Source organism: Acomys russatus, chromosome 21 (genome assembly GCF_903995435.1).
Source record: "Acomys russatus chromosome 21, mAcoRus1.1, whole genome shotgun sequence".
Taxonomy (NCBI): Eukaryota; Metazoa; Chordata; class Mammalia; order Rodentia; family Muridae; genus Acomys; species Acomys russatus.
Window position 1 is genome coordinate 29,208,465 of NC_067157.1, and position 18,934 is coordinate 29,227,398.

The 18,934-nt window shown below is 44.9% G+C and overlaps 1 protein-coding gene across 2 annotated transcripts in view; it reads left to right on the forward strand.

Annotated features, from left to right (window-relative positions):
* Akap7 (A-kinase anchoring protein 7) overlaps positions 1 to 18,934 on the forward strand; it is a 116,010-nt gene that overhangs the window by 70,484 nt on the left and 26,592 nt on the right. The window contains exon 7 of one of the 2 annotated variants that reach the window (XM_051164049.1): positions 621 to 768. In XM_051164049.1, the coding sequence (XP_051020006.1) occupies positions 621 to 768 (148 nt within the window). Of the gene's footprint in view, positions 1 to 620; positions 769 to 17,438; positions 17,556 to 18,934 lie in introns of those variants that run through there. The other variant, XM_051164048.1, reaches the window with a different exon arrangement.

Below are 18,934 nucleotides of genomic sequence, written 5' to 3' on the forward strand. Positions count from 1 at the left end.
AGACTGTGTCCCGGGACTCTGAGGTTTAAGTGTTAAGACACTGCATGATGTTGGGGAGGGGGGATGTTGTTTCTTCCTGGAGGACTACTGCAGTACCACAAGCGCCTGCTGCAGTTTTCAGGGACCAGCTGCCCCTGCTGTGTGCAAGTAAGGAGAGGCAGATGGAGAAAGATGCAGAAGAGTCACTGGTCTCCCTGCCCCTGCTCAGGTCTGCTTTGTCATCAGGTGATTTTTATGTAAGGGCTTATATAATGTGAGTTAATGTTGGTAGAACTTTCCCCTCCCTATAAGACACAGAGCTCCACCCCACATGGGTTGTTGTAGATGATCAGTCTGTCTTTGATACTGAGTCATCATATGTTCTCTTTCTCCTGAGACTCTGAGTGCCACCACATCAAATTAGCCCTCTTAATTCATGGCTTCAAATACAGCCCACCCCCCACATGGAGACTATTAAAAAAAAAGACAACAACAACAATTTCGGGGCATCGATTTTCAAGTGCCAGGAGGCAGTCTTGAATTGAAAACGTAATATCGGGTTCTGAGAGATTGATAGAAATATGAACTGGCTGCCCTGGAGAAATGACTGTTTGACACGATTTTGTTTTTATCATTTCAAGGGAGTGAAAAAAATCGAGCCTGGATTGTATGAACAATTTATCAACCACAGATTTGGAGAAGAAATTCTGTACCAGATAGATCTCTGTTCCATGCAGAAGAAAAAACAAAGCAATGGCTATTACCACTGCGAGTCTTCGATTGTGGTTGGTGAGTGCCGCGGAAAGCATCACCCTGTGTCTTTCCTTTTGATTTCTTAATATCCCTTCTAAAATAGGTATTTCAGGTTAGTTGTTTATTTTTCAAAATACTACTGTTTTGTTGTTGGTTTTTGTGGTGAAGTGGAAACTGCACAGAATTTTCCTCTCTCTGCTCTACTTGTACACATTATCATAATTAGATCCTGAAATATTGACTAAAATTTGTTTCAGTTAAATTTTACTTCATGAACAGAGGCTCTCTGCAGGGAGAGCCTCATGGCCACACTGCTCCCCACCAGGCAGTACCATGCCAGCTACACCTTTAGTCATGGGTGGTGGCTATGGGAAGATGACGTGTAGGTGGCATGTGACGTGCAAGACTTGTTGCTTCTGTAAAGAAAACAAGCTTGGAGGGGGAAGCAGAGATCTGTGTGTTCAGATGGCTCTGTGCTCATGCGTGAATGCTGCCAGTGGCGTGTGACGAGACCCAGTCCAGTCAGTTCCCAGGAGGAAGTGTGCTCATGAAAGGAACATTCCTTAACCAGACATCGGTTGGCTCCCACCCGCTGGAGGGTGGATTGATTTCATAGGAGCCTGCTCTGTTAGACCCAACTGTGCTGTTTCCAGTGAGACCACTGCGAAGGGGCGAACTCGAACACGGCCTGCATGAAGATGAGTACGTTTGTGAATAGTTCAAGCTCTCCAGTCAAAATATGTTCTTTCTACATCAATTCACAAAGAAAGAAGGAAGGAAGGAAGGCAAGAAAGAAAGAAAGAAAGAAAGAGAAAGAAAAGAAGAAGAAAAAAGAAAAAGAAAGAAGAAGAAAGAAAAGAAGAAAGAAAAAAGAAAAGAAAAAAGAAAAGAAAGAAGAAAAAGAAAGAAAGAAAGAAAGAAAGAAAGGAGAAAAGTCCTTTATTGGGCCTACCTATAGCCTGAAAGAATCATTGTATGCTGAATTTTAAAAATTATTCAAGAGGCAGCTGTATTTCTGGATCCTCTTTGCAGAGCTTCACAGACATCCTCGTTTACCCCCCAAAGGTCTGTTTTGAACAGAAGATTTAAAGTGTGGGTCGAGTTTTGTATTCTGAAACACTCCAGTGCTGTTATAAGGAGCATTTTTAAACTTTCGGGGCCTGCACAGGGGTTGTCTGCCGTAAGGCTTTGCTGGTGTTCACACAGAGGGGAAATGCAGATCCTTCTGTGTTGTGGGGATGTTGTGGCTTTCCTAGTCTCCTCTGTACCGGTGGTAGACCTGCCTTGGAAAGGGATGCGGGGCTTCATTCTCTGAACATACTGTGAGATTTGCATTATAAAACCGATAGTGTCCATCAGCGCAGTGGCCAGTAGGGGGCTCCGTTCCACCAGCCCCACATCTTGTCTTCTGCTTTTCTGCTTTTTTGCAGGCGGGTCACCAAATTTCCCCCACTGTAGGGAGTGCACATCCAACCATCTTTTCGGAGCCCACTCTAATACAGAGTAACTGTATTTTATTCTGCACCGACCAGTTCTGAATTTTTGTACCATTTAACTTTTAAAAGTACTTTGCTTATTGCAGATTCTTTATATTATTGTTCATCTATCATGTTCAGTGATGACAATACAAATTGTAAGTTGATGCCTGCTTCTAACATAATTGAGTTTAATATACACTAGAGATTTGTTTTTATCTTTTTTTTTAGTATGTGCCTGTACAGAGGCCTACCATCAAGGCTGGGTCTCCTTCTCTTCCTCCTCCTCCTCCTCCTCTTCCTTCTTCTTCTTCTTCTTCTTCTTCTTCTTCTTCTTCTTCTTCTTCTTCTTCTTCTTCTTCTTTCTTCTTTTCTTCTTCTTCTTTCTTCTTCTTTTTCTTTTCTTCTTTCTTCTCTACCGCCCCCTCCTTCCCTCCCACCCTCCCTCCCTTCCTCCTCCTTATTTTTTTTTTGAGGCAGGGCTTCTCAATGAGGCTGCAGCTGGAGCTCACTGAGTGGCGGGTGAGCAAGCTGTCAGGTTCCTCCTGGGTCTCCTTCCCCCACTGGGGTCCAGACACTCTCCACCACGCCTGGCTTTCCCGTGGGTGCTGGGTGTTGGAGCCGTGTCCTCATACTTGCTACTGAACACATTCAGCCATTTCCCCAGCTCACATCTGTGCTGTGCATCTCCGTGGCATAGTGCTATTCAGATAAATAAGATTAACCTGGAAATCCGGTTACTAAAAGCTGTGAGGCTGGGGTCTGGCTGTAGTATTATATTTTTGCCTTACAGATCTTTGACTATTCCTCCAGCTTGATACAGTACATACTGGAAAGTACACACTGGCAGCCCTACGTGATGTATTTGCTTGGCAAAGAGTTTTTTGATTATTTGTTTTATAATTTGAACCACTTGTTATGGTTTGAATATAAGATATCTCTCATGGGTGTGTGTGCGTACGTGTGCATGTGTAATGTGAGTGTGTGTGCGTGCGTGCTTGCACAGGTGTGAACACTTGATCCCAAGCTGGTGGCACCATTTGGGAAGACTATGCAATTTTTAGGACAGTGGTTCTCAACTTTCCTAGTGCTACCACTCTTTAATACAGTTCCTCATGCTGTGATGACCCCCAACCATAAAATTAATTTGTTGCTAAGGGTCATGATGCACAGGTAGGTTTGGGCAGTGGAGCCTAGCTGGAGAAAGTTAGGTTGCTAGGGGTGAAATTTGAGGATCTCTATTTCCTGACTTGGGCAAATGTGAGCAAGCTCCCATAGTCATGAGCTGCTGCCAGCCTTCCTGTGGACGGACTGTAGCCCCAGTGGTAAGTGTAAGAAAAGCAACTGATATACTTGACAATGTTGGGGTGATTTTGTATTAAAAGTTTGAGATTTCTGCCTTCTTGTGAGCATGCCAAACATGGCCGTATTGTTCAGTGTCCTTTGGGGCGCCTCCATTTCCTGCATGGAGTAGCAGGCTCCTGACATAGAATGGAGCTGCCTATATCACAACACTTACTGTCCTTACAACGATGCTTAACTCCCTTCCTCCCTGTGTGGCTCGGGAGTGTGTGAGTGTTCATCCTGCCCATCTGTAAGTCCCCACAATGGCCGTTCCTTCTTCATCTTCTCTGTACCTTTCCACGGAGTAAGTACTAGAGGAATTTAAGATGTGCTACCCTAGCCAGTGAGGCTCAGTCTCTGAGGACTGAAGAAAATGCCAAGGGTCTGTGTGAGGTAACTAGGGGACTCTCAGCATTTGAGCCCAAAGGTGGTGCAACAGAGCACTCATAATTTTTATTATTAAAGCAAAACAAGAGGTGACCTTTATAGCTCACATAACCGAATGAATATATGTACAGTGAAGGAATCCACCTGGCATTTTGTCTTATCATCTTTGGTCATGTGAAAGAGCAAAGGGCATTTAAAAAAATCTCTTTGTCTTTTTGTTTTTGTGTTTAAGTGCATTCACTATCATAGTTTTCCTAGTTCTTTCTAGACGGCCACTTTATGGGAAGAACGCTCTGCACTCTGTCCCATCCATAGGACATGGTAGATTTATAGCCTTTTTACACAGGCTCCCACAGTGTTGCAGGCAATGTTTCTCTAATGTTAGAAAAGACACATTTTAATTGTCTCATAAATAAAACTTTGGATGGTACTATGCCTATGTATCATTAAGCTTCTTGCAAGCCTGACTTCCCTTATCAGCTAAAATTCGAATCTAGTCTTCCTGATGTAGCCAGGAACACCCCTAGCCCAGAGTTGCTAGGGCTGTGTGGGCACTTACCTCCAGCTGAGTGTTTTAATTCTGCTCAGGCAGCTGTGTTCCATTCTCATTTCTCAGGGAAGGTAACTGACCCCTTTGTAAGACTGATGAGCAATTTAGGGTTTTCAAAGACTAGTTTACTTTCAGCGTCAGACTTAGTTTATAGGAAGCAGTAGTGAGACTTGAACGGTCTAGAAGCTTTATTTCCAGACCAGTGTATTTATTGATGATTTCCCAAAGCAGAGGGAGAAAACAATACCTTTGACTGTACTTTTTTGTTGTTGTTGAGTGGAGTGGGACTGTCCATGCCGAGGTGGTGAATCTATGCCAGTGAGAACTGAGTTGAGGGATACACTTAGGTTAATACCCAAAGTCACACACAGCCTTCTTATCTTGTGATGGGCTGTAGCGTGATGAACTCATGGTAAGTTAAAGATATTATGACTAGAAAGTGCATTTATAGATATAATATAAATGACTGTCATAGCTTAGGCTGGCTTACCTTGGTATGCAGTGTGTGGGTGGGTGTGAGCTCTCCCTGTCTCTCTGTCTCTGTCTCTGTCTCCATCTCTGTCTCTGTCTTTGTCTCTCTCTCTTTGGTTTTTTTGAGACAGGATTTCTCTGTGTAGCCTTGTCTTTCCTGGACTCATTTTGTAGACCAGGCTGGCCTCGAACTCACAAAGACTCACCTGCCTCTGCCTCTTGGAGTGCTGGGATTCCAGGTGCATGCCACTGGACCTGGCTGTGTGAGAACTCTTTATAGAAAGGAGTACTGCCAAGAGTGGAGCGGCAGCTTGGTAGGTAATTAAGAAGAGCACTTGCGGTCTTCCAAACCTGAGTTGGGTTGCCAGTATCTATGGGGGGCTCACACCTGTGGATAACTTGTTTCCCCTGCCCAGGGGATTTTAGCCCACTTCTCCCTGCATGTGCTCTCTTACACACACACACACACACACACACACACACACACGCACACACACAAAATGATCTTAAAAAAATAAAAATAAATATTCAAAAAAAAAAAAAAAGAAAAGAAAGAAAGCAAGTCTGTAGTGCAGCCAGCGTGACTCACCACTGCTTTGCACTTCAAGAAAGAGTGGAGAGAGACAGAAATCATTGGGTTTTGTTTACTCCCACTGGGTGAAAACCAGAAAGAAACTCTGAGAGCTTTCTAGAATCCTTGAGCCTAGACCTTTGTTTGAGAAACAATACATTGAAAGCGTTTAGCTTGACAGTGTTTGTATGACTCGTACCCGTACGCCTCCTTGAAGATCCACTTAGTAGAGAGAAGTATTCAGTGATAGAAACGTCCTTAGCTGACTCTCTCTTCACCTCTGTTTGCGGTAGAAAATACACTTCATTGTTTTTATCTTATGGATGAGTCGCTCTTCTAAGACCTTGCTAACTACCTTTGTGGGTAAGAAAATATTTTAGGTGCACCAGCTCTTCACAGTTGGTCCCCCTTACATACATTCAAGGTTGTCCTTGAAAACAAAGATATTTTTTTCTGTAAAAATATAAAACATCATTTACCCCTCTTCCTGGGTCAACAGTTATACTGGCTATGCTAAAGCAGTGGTGGGTAAAACTACAGTGGACAGTAGGGATTAGAACAGCTGCAATAAAAAACATTAAAATTTATTAGTTTTTGAAAAACTAAATGTGTGTGTGTATGAGAGAGAGAGAAAGAGAGAGTGAGTGTGTCAGATGTGTGTATCTCTGTCATGTCCTAGTGCACACGCTTGCCCAGGACAGCCAGTATCCTCTATCACCTGATTACCTTGGGACAGATTTCACTGAACTAGAAGCTCACGGCTTTGGCCAGGCTTGGAGGCTCTCAGGATCTTCCTGTCTATGACCACACCACTGGTGTTAAATACATGCTCACTTGTGCCCAACTGTTCATGTTGGCACTGGCCATTTGAAGTCAGGCCCTTGTGCTCTCAGAGGAAGCATGTCTATTGGTGTAGACACGTGGCCAGCCTCCCCGATCCAGCTGCTTTTAAAAAGGCGCAGCATGCACAACAATTGGCACTGCTGATGATAAGAACCCAGGCTCTGAAGCAAAATTTGGGAAGCCAGCTCTGGTGAGATGAGTAGAGAGAAAGGGCGCTTGGCTGCCATACCTGGTGTCCTGAGAGCTGTTCCAGCGACCCACTTATCTCCTGGCATTGCAGGTCCAGTGCTGTGGCACACATACGCTCCAGCCACAAAAAAGCTTAAGAGCAATGTTCAAAATCCCAACTGTATTTCCACGACCCTGCCAGCATCTTAAACTTGAAATATTTTCCCCAGTTTTTATTACTGGAGAGCATGCGCCCAAGGTAGAGATTCTAGACTCTATGATGAACTGTTTTCTCATGTCATGTAAAATTTAGAAACCCATCTTCTCTGATGTGTAGCGTGAAGCCCACACGCATTCAAATAAGGGACTGACGAGGTCTTACTTGTAGTTTCCCTGTGAAAGTAGCATCACTATCAAGATACAGAAAAGTCCCAACATCCCAGACTTTGCTCCTGCTCCGTGCCGGTCCACACTTAATGCCCAGTCTCACTTAACTGTGGAGAATGTTCTATCCCTTGGCTAGATCTGGGTAGGGGTTTGATGATGACTGCACATATTGTCCTTGGTTGGTGCCTAAGATCGACCAGAACTCCTGGGCCCAGATCCGCCCATCATAGTGTTCTTCTTGTAGATTTCTAGGACCCTCTGGATCCATCTATTTCCCTATCCCCTATATTTTTCTCACCTAGAGCTCCAATAGGATGTCCTCACCTTTATCCCACTTTCCTGGTAAGTGAAGACTTTCATGGGACCTGCCCCTTGGGCTAGTGTCCAGATATAAGTGAGTATATACCATTTGAGTCTCTCTGCTTCTGGGTTAGCTCACCCATTAAGATCATTTCTAGTTCAATCCATTTGTCCACAAAATTTGGAAATTCCTTGTTTTTAATAGCTGAGTAGTATTCCATAGTGTAAATGTACCACAGTTTCTTTATCCATTCTTCTACTGAGAGACACTTAGGCTGTTTTCATGTTCTGGCTATTATGAACAAGGCTGCTATGAACATGGTTGAGCATATGTCCCTGTTGTATGCTGGAGCATCTTCTGGGTATATTCCAAGGAGTGGAATAGCTGGGTCTTGAGGAAGCCCTAGTCCCAGTTTTCTGAGAAAGTGCCAGATAGATTTCCAAAGTACCTCACCTTATTTATTAACAAGTATAATGTTGTTGGAAAAGCTGAACTTTTTTTTTGTTTTGTTTTCAAGACAGGGTTTCTCTGTGTAGCCTTGGCTGTCCTAGACTCACTTCGTAGACCAGGCTGGCCTCAAACTCACAGAGATCCACCGACCTCTGCCTCCCAAGTGCTGGGATTAAAGGCGGGTGCTACCACTGCCTAGTAAAACATGTTTTCTAAGCAGAGGAAGGTTGGAATTCTTGGGTCACTTCTTTATATGTGCGTGAGTCAGACAAAGCTTCACAATAGGTAGCTGAGGAGACTAATGGTGTGTGGCACTCGGTACTTACCTGGCTTATCGGATGTAAACCTGGGTGCTGGCACAAAGTGGCAGCTGTGGTCCAGGCTGTTCTGAAAATCCACTCATCTGTTGGTCTGGAGCCTCGGCTTATGGCTTATTAGACATCTCAGGAGGCCTGCACTAACGATGCAGCACGTGGTGGCAGAGTAAACTCTGTGATTAGAATGACGCAGCAATAAATTACCCCGTGAGTTATTTGTGGAGCCTTCAATCTTAAGCATCTTTTCAAATAGTTAACAACAGAACTCCCAGTAAAAAGAAAAGCTAAAGTACACAAATGGATTTCTGGTAGAGGCGAGTCTGTTTTCTTTGTGTGGCTGCTGGTAGGGCGGCTGTCCTCCATCGGATGGCAGTGTGTCCCAGAGTATACAGGCAGCACAGATTGTACTTAGTGGTCTTAAAAACAAACAAACCTGACCGCGACGATGACGACACAAGTTGGGTGGGTTGGGAAGGGGGTGGGAGTGGGTTGGTGAATGTGGTCAAAATACATTGCGTGAAATTCTCAAAGAGCTAAGAATAAAAAACAATACAGGGAATTATGTAAGTTCCAGGAGATAAGGCTTAAAAAAAAAAAAAAAACCCAGCATTCTTTAGGCTGCAAAACTATATAATCATTAACTCATATCGATTTTAGTAACGTGCACTGAGCCCACATGAGTGGATGTTGTCAAGGAAGGGGGCACTCCCAGGCCCCCTCTTTACTTCTGTTCTCTTGGCTTTTCACATGTTCTGGCAAGGGGGTCACCATCTAGACGTCATGTACCTATCACCCTACGCTGAGCCCTCCAGGCTCCAAAGGATGGAGCAAACCCACAGGCACATAGATCATCCTGGCTCACCTTGGGTCAGACAAAAAAGCAGATAAGGCATAAATACCAGAGAGATTTGTGGGAGGGGAGGGTTTTCTGTGTGCAAGGCATTCATAAGTGAAGTTGTGCAAATTTTAAAAAAGAATATAGGAAATCCATATGAGACCCTGTTGCCAGCAGCTAGTGCTAGCTAATCCGTCATATCACCATGGTACCTATGAATACAATTTTTACTATCCCAACTATTTTATTAATATTTCCTAGATGTTTGGCGTATAGTTTCTGACACATGGTGCTGTATAGGTAATGCATACAGGAATACGTACTGCCAACACATTCTTGCTTGTCTAATAGCAGAGCACCTGTTTATATTTTCGAAGACCTGTGTTACTCCTCATCCTTCCTTAGATTGGTTCACAATCAACACTGCATTTCAAAAGCATGTGTGCCTATGTAGGATCCTCTGTAATGTCTGATGCTGTGGGTGCGCGCACGCGCGCATGTGTGTATGTGTGTGTGTGATTACCTTTTTCCTTGCCGTAACTAAACATCTAGCTGGAAGCAAGCCTGGGCAAGGGTTTAGTGTGGGTCACAGTTTGAAGATGCGATTCTTCACGGCTGGGATGGAGCAGTGGCAGGCGTGGCAGTAGATGGGCAGCTGCTTGCTCACTCACTGGCAGCCAGGAACCAGAAAGCCTGTGCTATCTGGCTTTCTCCCTTTTGCTCTAAAATTTCCAAAGTATTAATTTTATTGTGTGCGTGTGCATAGAGACATGCATGCAGGGTGCATGCATAGACATGTGCATGCAGGGTGCATGCATAGACACGTGCATGCCCGTGGAGGCCAAAGACTGATGGCAGGTGGCTTCCCCAATCGATCACTCAGTATTTTGAGGCAGAGTCTGTCACTAAACTCTGATCTTGCAGACTCAGCGAGATCAAGTGGCCACCAGACCCCAAGAATCTTCCTGCTCCTGTCTCCCCACTGCTGAGATTTCAGTTGTCCACTACCACACCCAGCCCTTTTACTGGATGCTAGGGACCAAGTTCAGGTCTCTATGCTTGGGCAGAAAGCACTTTGTAAGAGCGCCATCTCCCCAGGCCCCCTTTCCCCTTTTTATTCCACCAAGGCCCCTAGGGATATTCTTTCAGGGTGGATCTTCCTTGTTCAGCCAGCCCTCTCTGGACACACCCGTCAGAGATACCAGGAGCACATCTCATGGGATATTCTAAATCAGCAGTTCCAAACCGGAGGGTGGAAATCCCTTTGGGCCAGTTTGTAACAATGAAAACACACCCTGCATATCAGACATTTACATAATGATTCACAATAGTAGCAAAATTACAGTTATGAAGTAACAATGAAAATAATAATTTTACGACAGGGGGGCAGTCACCACAACATGTATTAAAGGGTTGCAGCATAAGGAAGGCTGAGAACCGGTGCTCTGAATCCAATCAAGATGACAATGACGAGTAACCATCATGGTGTGTGTGTTTGTGTGTATATGCATGCATGGATGAAGATGGTTTGTTTTAGCTATGATAAAGTTGACAAATTTATAAATCATTGAAAATAATCTGATGAGATGAAATCACAGGAGACACAGTAGCGAAGCTTGATCAGCCTTTCTCCATCTTAACAAGGGGTGGTCAAGCTGGGGAGAACACACACATGTGCGCACACACATACACACACACACGCACACACACACACACGCACACACACAGACACACACAGTGAGCAAGGGTTCCTAGACTCAGACCTTGTTCTACCCGCTGTTGCTGCTTCCCAGCCACACAGCTTTGTGCACATCGCCTAATGACTCCATCTATAACATGAGGACAGAGGATGTGACCTCCTGAGTCTCCTGTGAGGGCTGAATGAGGTCATGCAGACACTGTGAGCACCAGGCCTGACTGCACTGTGTTCAATAACTGGTGCTCATTATGGTGGCTGCTTTGTGACAAGTGTGTGTGGCTTTCCTAAGCCCAGGAGAGGACTTAAAGAAAAGGGTAGTAGAGGAAAAGAAACTACGACAAATTACCTACAGCAAGAAGAACCACGAAACAATCGGGAATTATAAAAATGTTACATTCATAGTGTTTTGGCCATTTGACCTTGGCAACCTTGAAGAAAACATCTTTCCTATTTTGGTGAGTCTAAAATTCTGAATGTAAAGCAATAACTGTTTTTTCTTAAGCCATGTCGGGAGTATAGGGAACAAGAAAGACTTCAGATTCTCAGGAGGGTCAGGGCAGCCGTGCATTGTAAAAATGTCCTTACTGACTATCTCTTCCAATGGGAGAGAGTCACATTGGTGTTTAATCTGAGGTCTGAATAACCCTTTGAGGTTTCTTCTAAGATTAGGATCAACTATTTTGTGCAAAACTGAAGCTTTGGTCACAGCTATATGGTTATTGCTCCATATCTTGTTAAATGCTAGAGAAATAAAAGTTTTACCCTCCAGCTCCATAGGAATGGGGCGAGGCATGGTGGGAGAGAGAGTGAATGGCTTTGGTTGCCATACTGGCAGGATGCATGCAGGATTCGCCGATTCTGCCTGCATTAGCGGTTCCTTCATCGCTCCCTCTGGGCAGTTGAAACGTTGCTAACTGTCGGGTGTGTGAAAGCCCCTCCTTCACTTTAGGACATCTTCAATCGGGTTTGGATTGTTATAATTTACCATTCAGTTTATTAAGCAGATCATTTTGAACCTGTCGAATACCAAGCATGTTGCCGTGTGCTGACTGTCAAAGGTGGGCAAACAGGAAGCACGCACCACGCTCTCTAGTTGCCTTTCTAGAGGGAAGTCAGGCAAACAGGCAATTACAATTTAAAGTGGTAATGACTGTAATGAAGTCAGTGGGATACTTCTTCCTGGGGTTTGTCTAAGCATATAAACACTAGCCCACAGTCTACTTCAAAGTTGTTACCATCCGAACATTTAGCTTGCCCTGAATAAGTAGTGCGTGCCAACATTTATGGTTGCATTGTTTGTACCCACTAAGGACAGACCACCGCAAGCATGACTGGTCAGGATCTGTAGATTACCGAAAGCATGGATGGTCAGTATCTGTAGATTACCGATTGTGGTCTTTGCTCTATCACTGCTGAGCACGGGCTATCCCTTGGGAATGCTGGGTTTCCTCGCTCTTCTAGGTCTATAACTCAAGATGTAGGGCTCACCCTACTTTGGATCCAGCTTTCCAACTTGCTCTGATTGGTTGAACTTCCCAGTTTTAAAGTTAACTTCACCAGGAGGGCCCTCGTGTCATCAGTCTTCTACAGCCGTCTTTCCATGCCCCACACTCTCCGCCTCTGAGCAGGAAGTGGGTTTCTTGTGTCATCTATTTCTCAACATAGAAATGGGCTTTGGCTATATATGTTGTTTAAGATTGGGCAGCACCTGAATGAAAGAACAGATGATAGTAACCACGTGGGAGGCATCCGATGGCACCAGTCGGAAATTCACTAGCCTACACTTTGGACACCCTCTGTGGGTATCCGTAAAGAGGGAGCTGGCTGTGGTGCCTCACGCCTGCAGTCCCATCACTTGGGAGGCTAAGGCAGGAGAGTGGCTGTGAGTTTGAGGCTAGCCTGAACAGAGTGAGACTTTGCCTCAACAAACATCAAACAAGCTGGGCAGTGGCGGCGCACGCCTTTAATCCCTGCACTCGGGAGGCAGAGGCAGGTGGATCGCTGTGAGTTCGAGGCCAGCCTGGTCTACAAAGCGAGTCCAGGACAGCCAAGCTAGCACAGAGAGACCCTGTCGCGAAAAAAACAAAACAAAACACAAAACAAAATAAAGGAATATTTTTATAGCCTTAGTTTTTCGACTTATCTCCCCACTGAATCTAGAGCTTACCAGTTTGGCCAGACTGACTGGCAGTGAGCCCCAGGGACACTCTTTTCTCTGCCTGTGGCACATGCTGCACTGGGGATCTGAATTCCCGTCTTTATGTTTGCATTGCAAACGCTTTACTGATTGAGCGATCTCGCTAGCCCCTCATGACTCTTGGCTACGTTGCCATTGAAACTGCGGCATTTTTTTTCTTTTAGTAGTTTCCTTATGTTTCCCACCTACTGCATCACAGAACCTCTCTGCAATGCCCCTTGCTTTAAAGGCATGCATGTTTTTTTTAAAGGTTCCCTTCCAGAATTTGGAATGATAGAGCCAGCGTTCACTCTCTGCATGTTTTATGACTTAATGTTTTTCTCACCACTATTTTGAATAACAGGCACCTTTTATTTTCTTTCTTACAAGTTTCCATGAGTTATTCAGTTTACATTTCCTTTAACTAAACAACCAAAAGGCTGAGAAACAATAATAAGTATAATGATTATTATTATTTGTACAGATATAGTCACATTAATAAATCAATCAAATTTTGGCTTTATGAGACAGGGTCTCCTTATGTAGCCCAGGCTGGCCCAGAACTTCGGCCTTAGTGCTGAGTGAAGAGATGGCATGTGCTTACTGACAGCTCTGGCTTTAGGGTCAGGATCTCACAGAGAGGGCTTCTCTTTATTTTGAGTAGGGCTTTTCCTCAAACGTGCTGTGAACAATTTCATCACAGTTTGGCATTATCTTTTTCTATTAGAGAGAGTAAGTGGGCCCAGTACCTCAAGTGACATGTATACAAGGCAGTTGCCACCCCCTATATGTTTTGTTTTTTTCTTGCCACTTTTAACCATTCTAAGAAAAATCCAGACTACTCCAGCAGATATATAGTGTCTTACCCATCATTTGCCTGCAGCCAGCCTCCTGAGAACAGCATGCAGCAAAGGCTAAGGTTTGCGTTTATGCCAGCACTCTCATGCTGTATGTGCCAGGCATGCCTCCTTACTGAGGCCAAGCTTTTTCAATTTTCTTTTTTATTTAAAAAATATTTATTTAGTGTGTATACAGTGTTCTGCTTGTATGTACACATGCAGGCCAGAAGAGGGCACCAGATCTTATTGTAGATGGTTGTGAGCCACCAGTCAGTGCTCTTAACCGCTGAGCCATCTCTCCAGCCCCCCTAATTTTCTTATAAGATAGTCCTCACTGTATAGCCCAGGCTGGCCCTAGGTATCCTTAGTATGAGGTTAGCCTTTTAAAATCTACTTATAGTGTACCTCCATCTATATACTGCTAAGGTGAGTGTGTCCTTAGGTCATCTGTGTTAGAGTTGGATCACACCATGCTAGCAGTGTTAAGAAAGCATGTGGTGGTGGAACACAGGGGACAAGACCTTAAGTGCACTACTGTGAAGATTGGTTAAACTTCATTTCTGTACATGTTCTGAAATTACATACAGTGTAATTTCTTACATTTTGGCTAAGAGCCAGACAAGTTGATTTTTATGCCCCCACCACAACATTTTCCCCCATCTTACTGTTCTGAGCTTACGCTGGAGATTGTGTTAGCTCTTGCTTCCTAGAGTTGTAAGGATTAAATGGAAGAGTAAAATATTCTACAAAGTACTGCAAGTGCCTGGCATGTAGATAATAATGGGTATTAGATATTTAAACTCCTGCCTTAAATTTCTCCATTGTTTTCTTTTTTTATTGTGGCTGATTCCCCTTTTATCAGCTTAGCTTTTCATTTGTTTGAGTTGGGTCCACCAATGTCTCCTATGGCTTGCTTTAAATTCAAAGGCTTCTTGCCTCAGCCTCTGAAGTACTGAGGTCATAGACTGGCACCGCCATAACCAGCCAGCTTAGCTTACTCTGGGTGTTTGTGGGGAAGTCTGTAATGTCACTTAGCTGTCCTTAGAATATCCTTGTGAATACTGGCACCTAGCTGTGGGCACATTTTTAGATACTGTACCCACAATCGCATGCTTTTGGAAATAGCAGCAGTGGGGGGAATTTGAAAAGGTTGAATTGATGTTATTCACCATAAGGCTGGCCCCCACTGGATGCTGTGTTTGAGTCAATGGCCTGTATCTGGAGATTGGGCTCAACGTGGTGGCACGCTGACAGGGCAGAAGGCTGCCAGAGGAGCGGGCAGGGTTGCTAGCCGGTGCTGAAAAGCCTGAGGTGTGTGCAGACACGGACATTCTGTTCTCATCTCCCTTATCCCTAAGTACTCTCTGTTTTACAGTGACATTGTAGATCTGGGTAATGCATTTACCAGTGATATTGTATAGATGCTCACATGTTAATCTTCTGTGGTTGAAGACACTGGACAGATCTTGGATTCAGTTACAGTTTTGAGATTCTAAAGGTCATATCAGATCTGGGGAGGACTTGATAAGGTGCTTGTCATGCAACATGAGGATGTGGTTTCATATCCCTAGAACTCATGTCATTTGCTTCCTGGTGTCAAGAGGTTTAGGGGCTGGAGAGATGGCTCAGAGGTTAAGAGCACAGGCTGTTCTTCCAGAGGTCCTGAGTTCAATTCCCGGCAACCACATGGTGGCTCACGACCATCTGTAATAGGATCTGATGCCCTCTTCTGGCCTGCAGGAGTATATGTAGATAGAGTACTTGTACATAAAATGTATTAAAAGAGGTTCATATATACTATTACTTTTAAGAGAATTTTATAATCATACACAAAAAAATCTTATTTTTTAGTTTAAAGTTTTGCCTCATGTATTGGTGAATCTGAAAGAAAATAGTGGAATAGTTTAAATAGGCTGACAAGCTGTGACATTACGTAACAAACTGGTTCTGACAATAAAATTTGACTTAAAAATTGCTGTGTTCCCTTAAAGTATAGACAAACTAAGCATTATGTTTTGGTTTAAAATGCTTTGAAAAATGGACATCCACTTAAGGATATGTAATGTTTTGAATATTAGTTCTAATTATGCAGAGGCCTGGGAATTTCTCTTAGTCAGATGCTTGCCTTCACCACACAGACCTCTACAGTATTTCTAACCTTGAGAAACTGAAGTGTATGTTAATGTACCCCATCAGCCACAGACATAGATAATATCATGTGACCCACCCCCTAAAATGTTCTCAAGGTGCATATGAAACCCTTAAGCATCAAAATTCTAGCCTAGTCTGGTGATGCTCACCTCCAGTCTCAGCTTCTGGAATGGCTGAGGCAGGAGATCACATGTTTGAGAGTCATCTGGGCTGCAGAATGAGTTCACGCCTATGTAGCAGGGAGGCCTGCTTCTCCCTTAACGGAGGGGGGGGGGCTCTAGGGATGCAGCTTGGTGGTCCTCAGTGGTCCTCAGTAGTCTTTAGTGGTCCTCAGTGGTCCTTAGTGGTCCTTAGTGGCCCTCAGTGGTCCTCAGTAGTCTTTAGTGGTCCTCAGTGGTCCTTAGTGGTCCTCAGTGGTCTTTAGTGGTCCTCAGTGGTCCTTAGTGGTCCTTAGTGGTTCTTAGTGGTCCTCAGTGGTCTTTAGTGGTCCTCAATGGTCCTCAGTGGTCTTTAGTGATCCTTAGCATGCCTGAGGCTCTAGGTTCAATACCAGTACTGTCAGAATTCTATGTGAAAAGGCTATTGAAATAGCATTCTACTGTAGTCAAGTCTATTTTTTTTTTTAATGCAACCCCTAGCACTTGTAAGATTGAATTTATTCTTCTAACCGACATACTCTCCTGGTTTGTGTGGCTACGAGGTGGGTGTGCTGTATTCAGTTCCACTGGAGATTTTAATTTTGTTTCCTACTCCTTGCACTGACTGGCCGGTTGATTAATGTGTGTGAGTCCCTAGGTCACGCAGGAGTGAGGGAAGAAGCTGAATGGGGACTCTGGCCCTAAGCAGGCTTTCGCTCCTGTAGAGTCAACATACGTGGCCACACCCTGAGTGAGACAACGTCAGCTTTTAAACATATACAGGAAGTCCATCATTTCCCCATAAATCTCAAATGATACCATGCTTTTTGAAATTAGTAGTTTTGTTGCCCTTGAAGTTGGCAGTCACCTTGTGGCTTCGTTGGGAACGACGCCCTTATCCCTGATCTGTTTCTCAGTGTAGCTACCTCTAGATGTGTTGGATGCTACAATCTGAAATTTCATCATATTGACTAAGGCTTTTGTAGGAGAACAAGGGAGTATTTCAACAAACAGACAGGGAACTTTAAAGATCTGTGTAAAGTGCCGATGGTAGTTGATTGCAGGCTCCCCCACCGCGCCTCTATTGTTTATACAGTTTGGTTGGTTGGGTATTTAATGGCACTTGAGACAATTGGAATTTACAGCGTTTTGCCGTGTTGGGTTCTCTGTACACAAGGCAACAAAACAAAAGTATCTTGGGCGTAAAAGAAAGCTCTTCCTCTTTAAATAGCAGACAGAAACGATGGCTTAAAAAAAAAAAAATCCTGGTTTGAATTTCCATGTGTAATTGCTGCATTGGCTTATGTGAGTAAAGACTCAGGTTTTCTCCTTTACCTTCTTAAAGACACACGCTGACAGCCTGTTTTCCACACGTGGTCCTCGTCTCAGGCTGGGGCTCGGGGTGCTGGGAGAATTAGGTGAGCATATGGCCAGTTCCCTCGCCAGTGCATCCTGGAGCATTCGCTGGAGCTGGAGGGCTAGGAGGAGGAGCCTTTTCGCGGGGCGGCGAGTTCCCTTCCTTGTCTCTCCGCGCACTGCTGTGTTCGGTGCCGGGCTCTCCGGATCTCCACACTCCAGAGCTCAGGGTTGCAGCAGCGGGCGGCAGCGGCCAAGCAGACCCGTGTAGCTAGCCGCAGCCTCCCAGTGGGGTGCCCGCCAGGAACGCTGGGGCCATGGGCCAGCTTTGCTGCTTCCCCTTCGCCAGAGAGGAGGGCAAAATCTGTAAGTATGCGGAAGCAGCGGTGCTTGCCTATAATGTGGAGGTTGCCTTAGGGTTAGCTTTTTGGGCTTTCCCCTCTGGGAGCGAGCTGTGATTCTCAACTGTGCATCTAATGCAGGTGAGAAAGTACAGTGATAGGCTGACACTGGAAACTCATTTCTGATTGTCCTCTGCCGATATTCTTACAGCCTTTTTCTCGTGCCACTATCTAGCCCAGAGTTTAGTTCTGAGTTTCTTTAAATCACTGCATCGTTCATACATTATGCGAGTCAGACCCCCGTCTCCTTCCTAGGAGCTGAACTGGCAAGCTTTGAGAGCAACTCGGTCATAGCATGCAGGGGTGCTGTTGGTTCCGAAATGACACTGACTGGACGTTTGCAGACACTTTCGCGTGTCCTCTGCTTTGTTCTTGCGGGAGGGTTCAGGTGTAACCGTAAAGCCACACCAAACGCTCTCACAGAAATCTGGGTGAAAACGGCAGGCAGATTCTGCGTCTGCTCCTGGTCTGTATAGAGTTCAGGTGGCGGTGTGTGCATGCAAAGGCTCCCCTCGGGGGACTTGCATGTATTCACTTAGGTTTTAGCTCCTGTGTAGGCTGCTGGCTTCGGAATGAGTGTGAACGAGCTGTCTTATGCTCTTTACCCTGAAATAGGGAGATCTCCTACTTCCCTTCGGATGAAATCTTTCCTGAATTTGCAGCCATGTATCTGTCATGCCAGTGTGTGCTTCTCACTTAAGTAGGTTCACAGAATTTCATATCTCGCTCGAGATTTCATGTCTAACTCAAAGATCCCCATCTGGCTTATATCTCCTGCTGAACGTTCCTCAGGAGATGGAGCAAGGGCAGGCTTGAGTAGTTAATGGATAGGCCTATGTCCATCAGTCACTTGGGAGACCAGTCAGTTTTCCCAAGAAACCTTTTTGGGAGGGCTTTGGAATAAACGTCGAGAGACTTTGGAGCATTCAGCTTTTAACAAGAGCCAATAAATGCCTCGGAATTTTACTTGTGAAAGTGACACTGCGCAGAGCGACAGATCTGCTCTTATAACCCCAAGACACAGCAGCTGCTTTCTAAGACTGAGCATAAGCGTTAGGCAGTTGGACGCTTTCTGGGTGTGTCACAATGACTTCTGGAGATCTGAGGGCATAGAGTCACTCTGTGGAGGCCGTCTCTATCTGCAAAGCCTTGGTGTGGACAGATGCAAGGACAGGAGTTCTTGCCTTCACTCTCTCGCTGTGCCTCTTGTTGCTTTGTGGGGGGCCTCTGCCTGGACGGTTGGGCTTTTGCCTCTGTCTGTGAGCAGTCTCCCTGGCTCTGCCAGAAGTCAAGTTTCCGTGCCCCGAGGAGTTGAGTCTTTTGTCTTATGCATCCGGGACCACA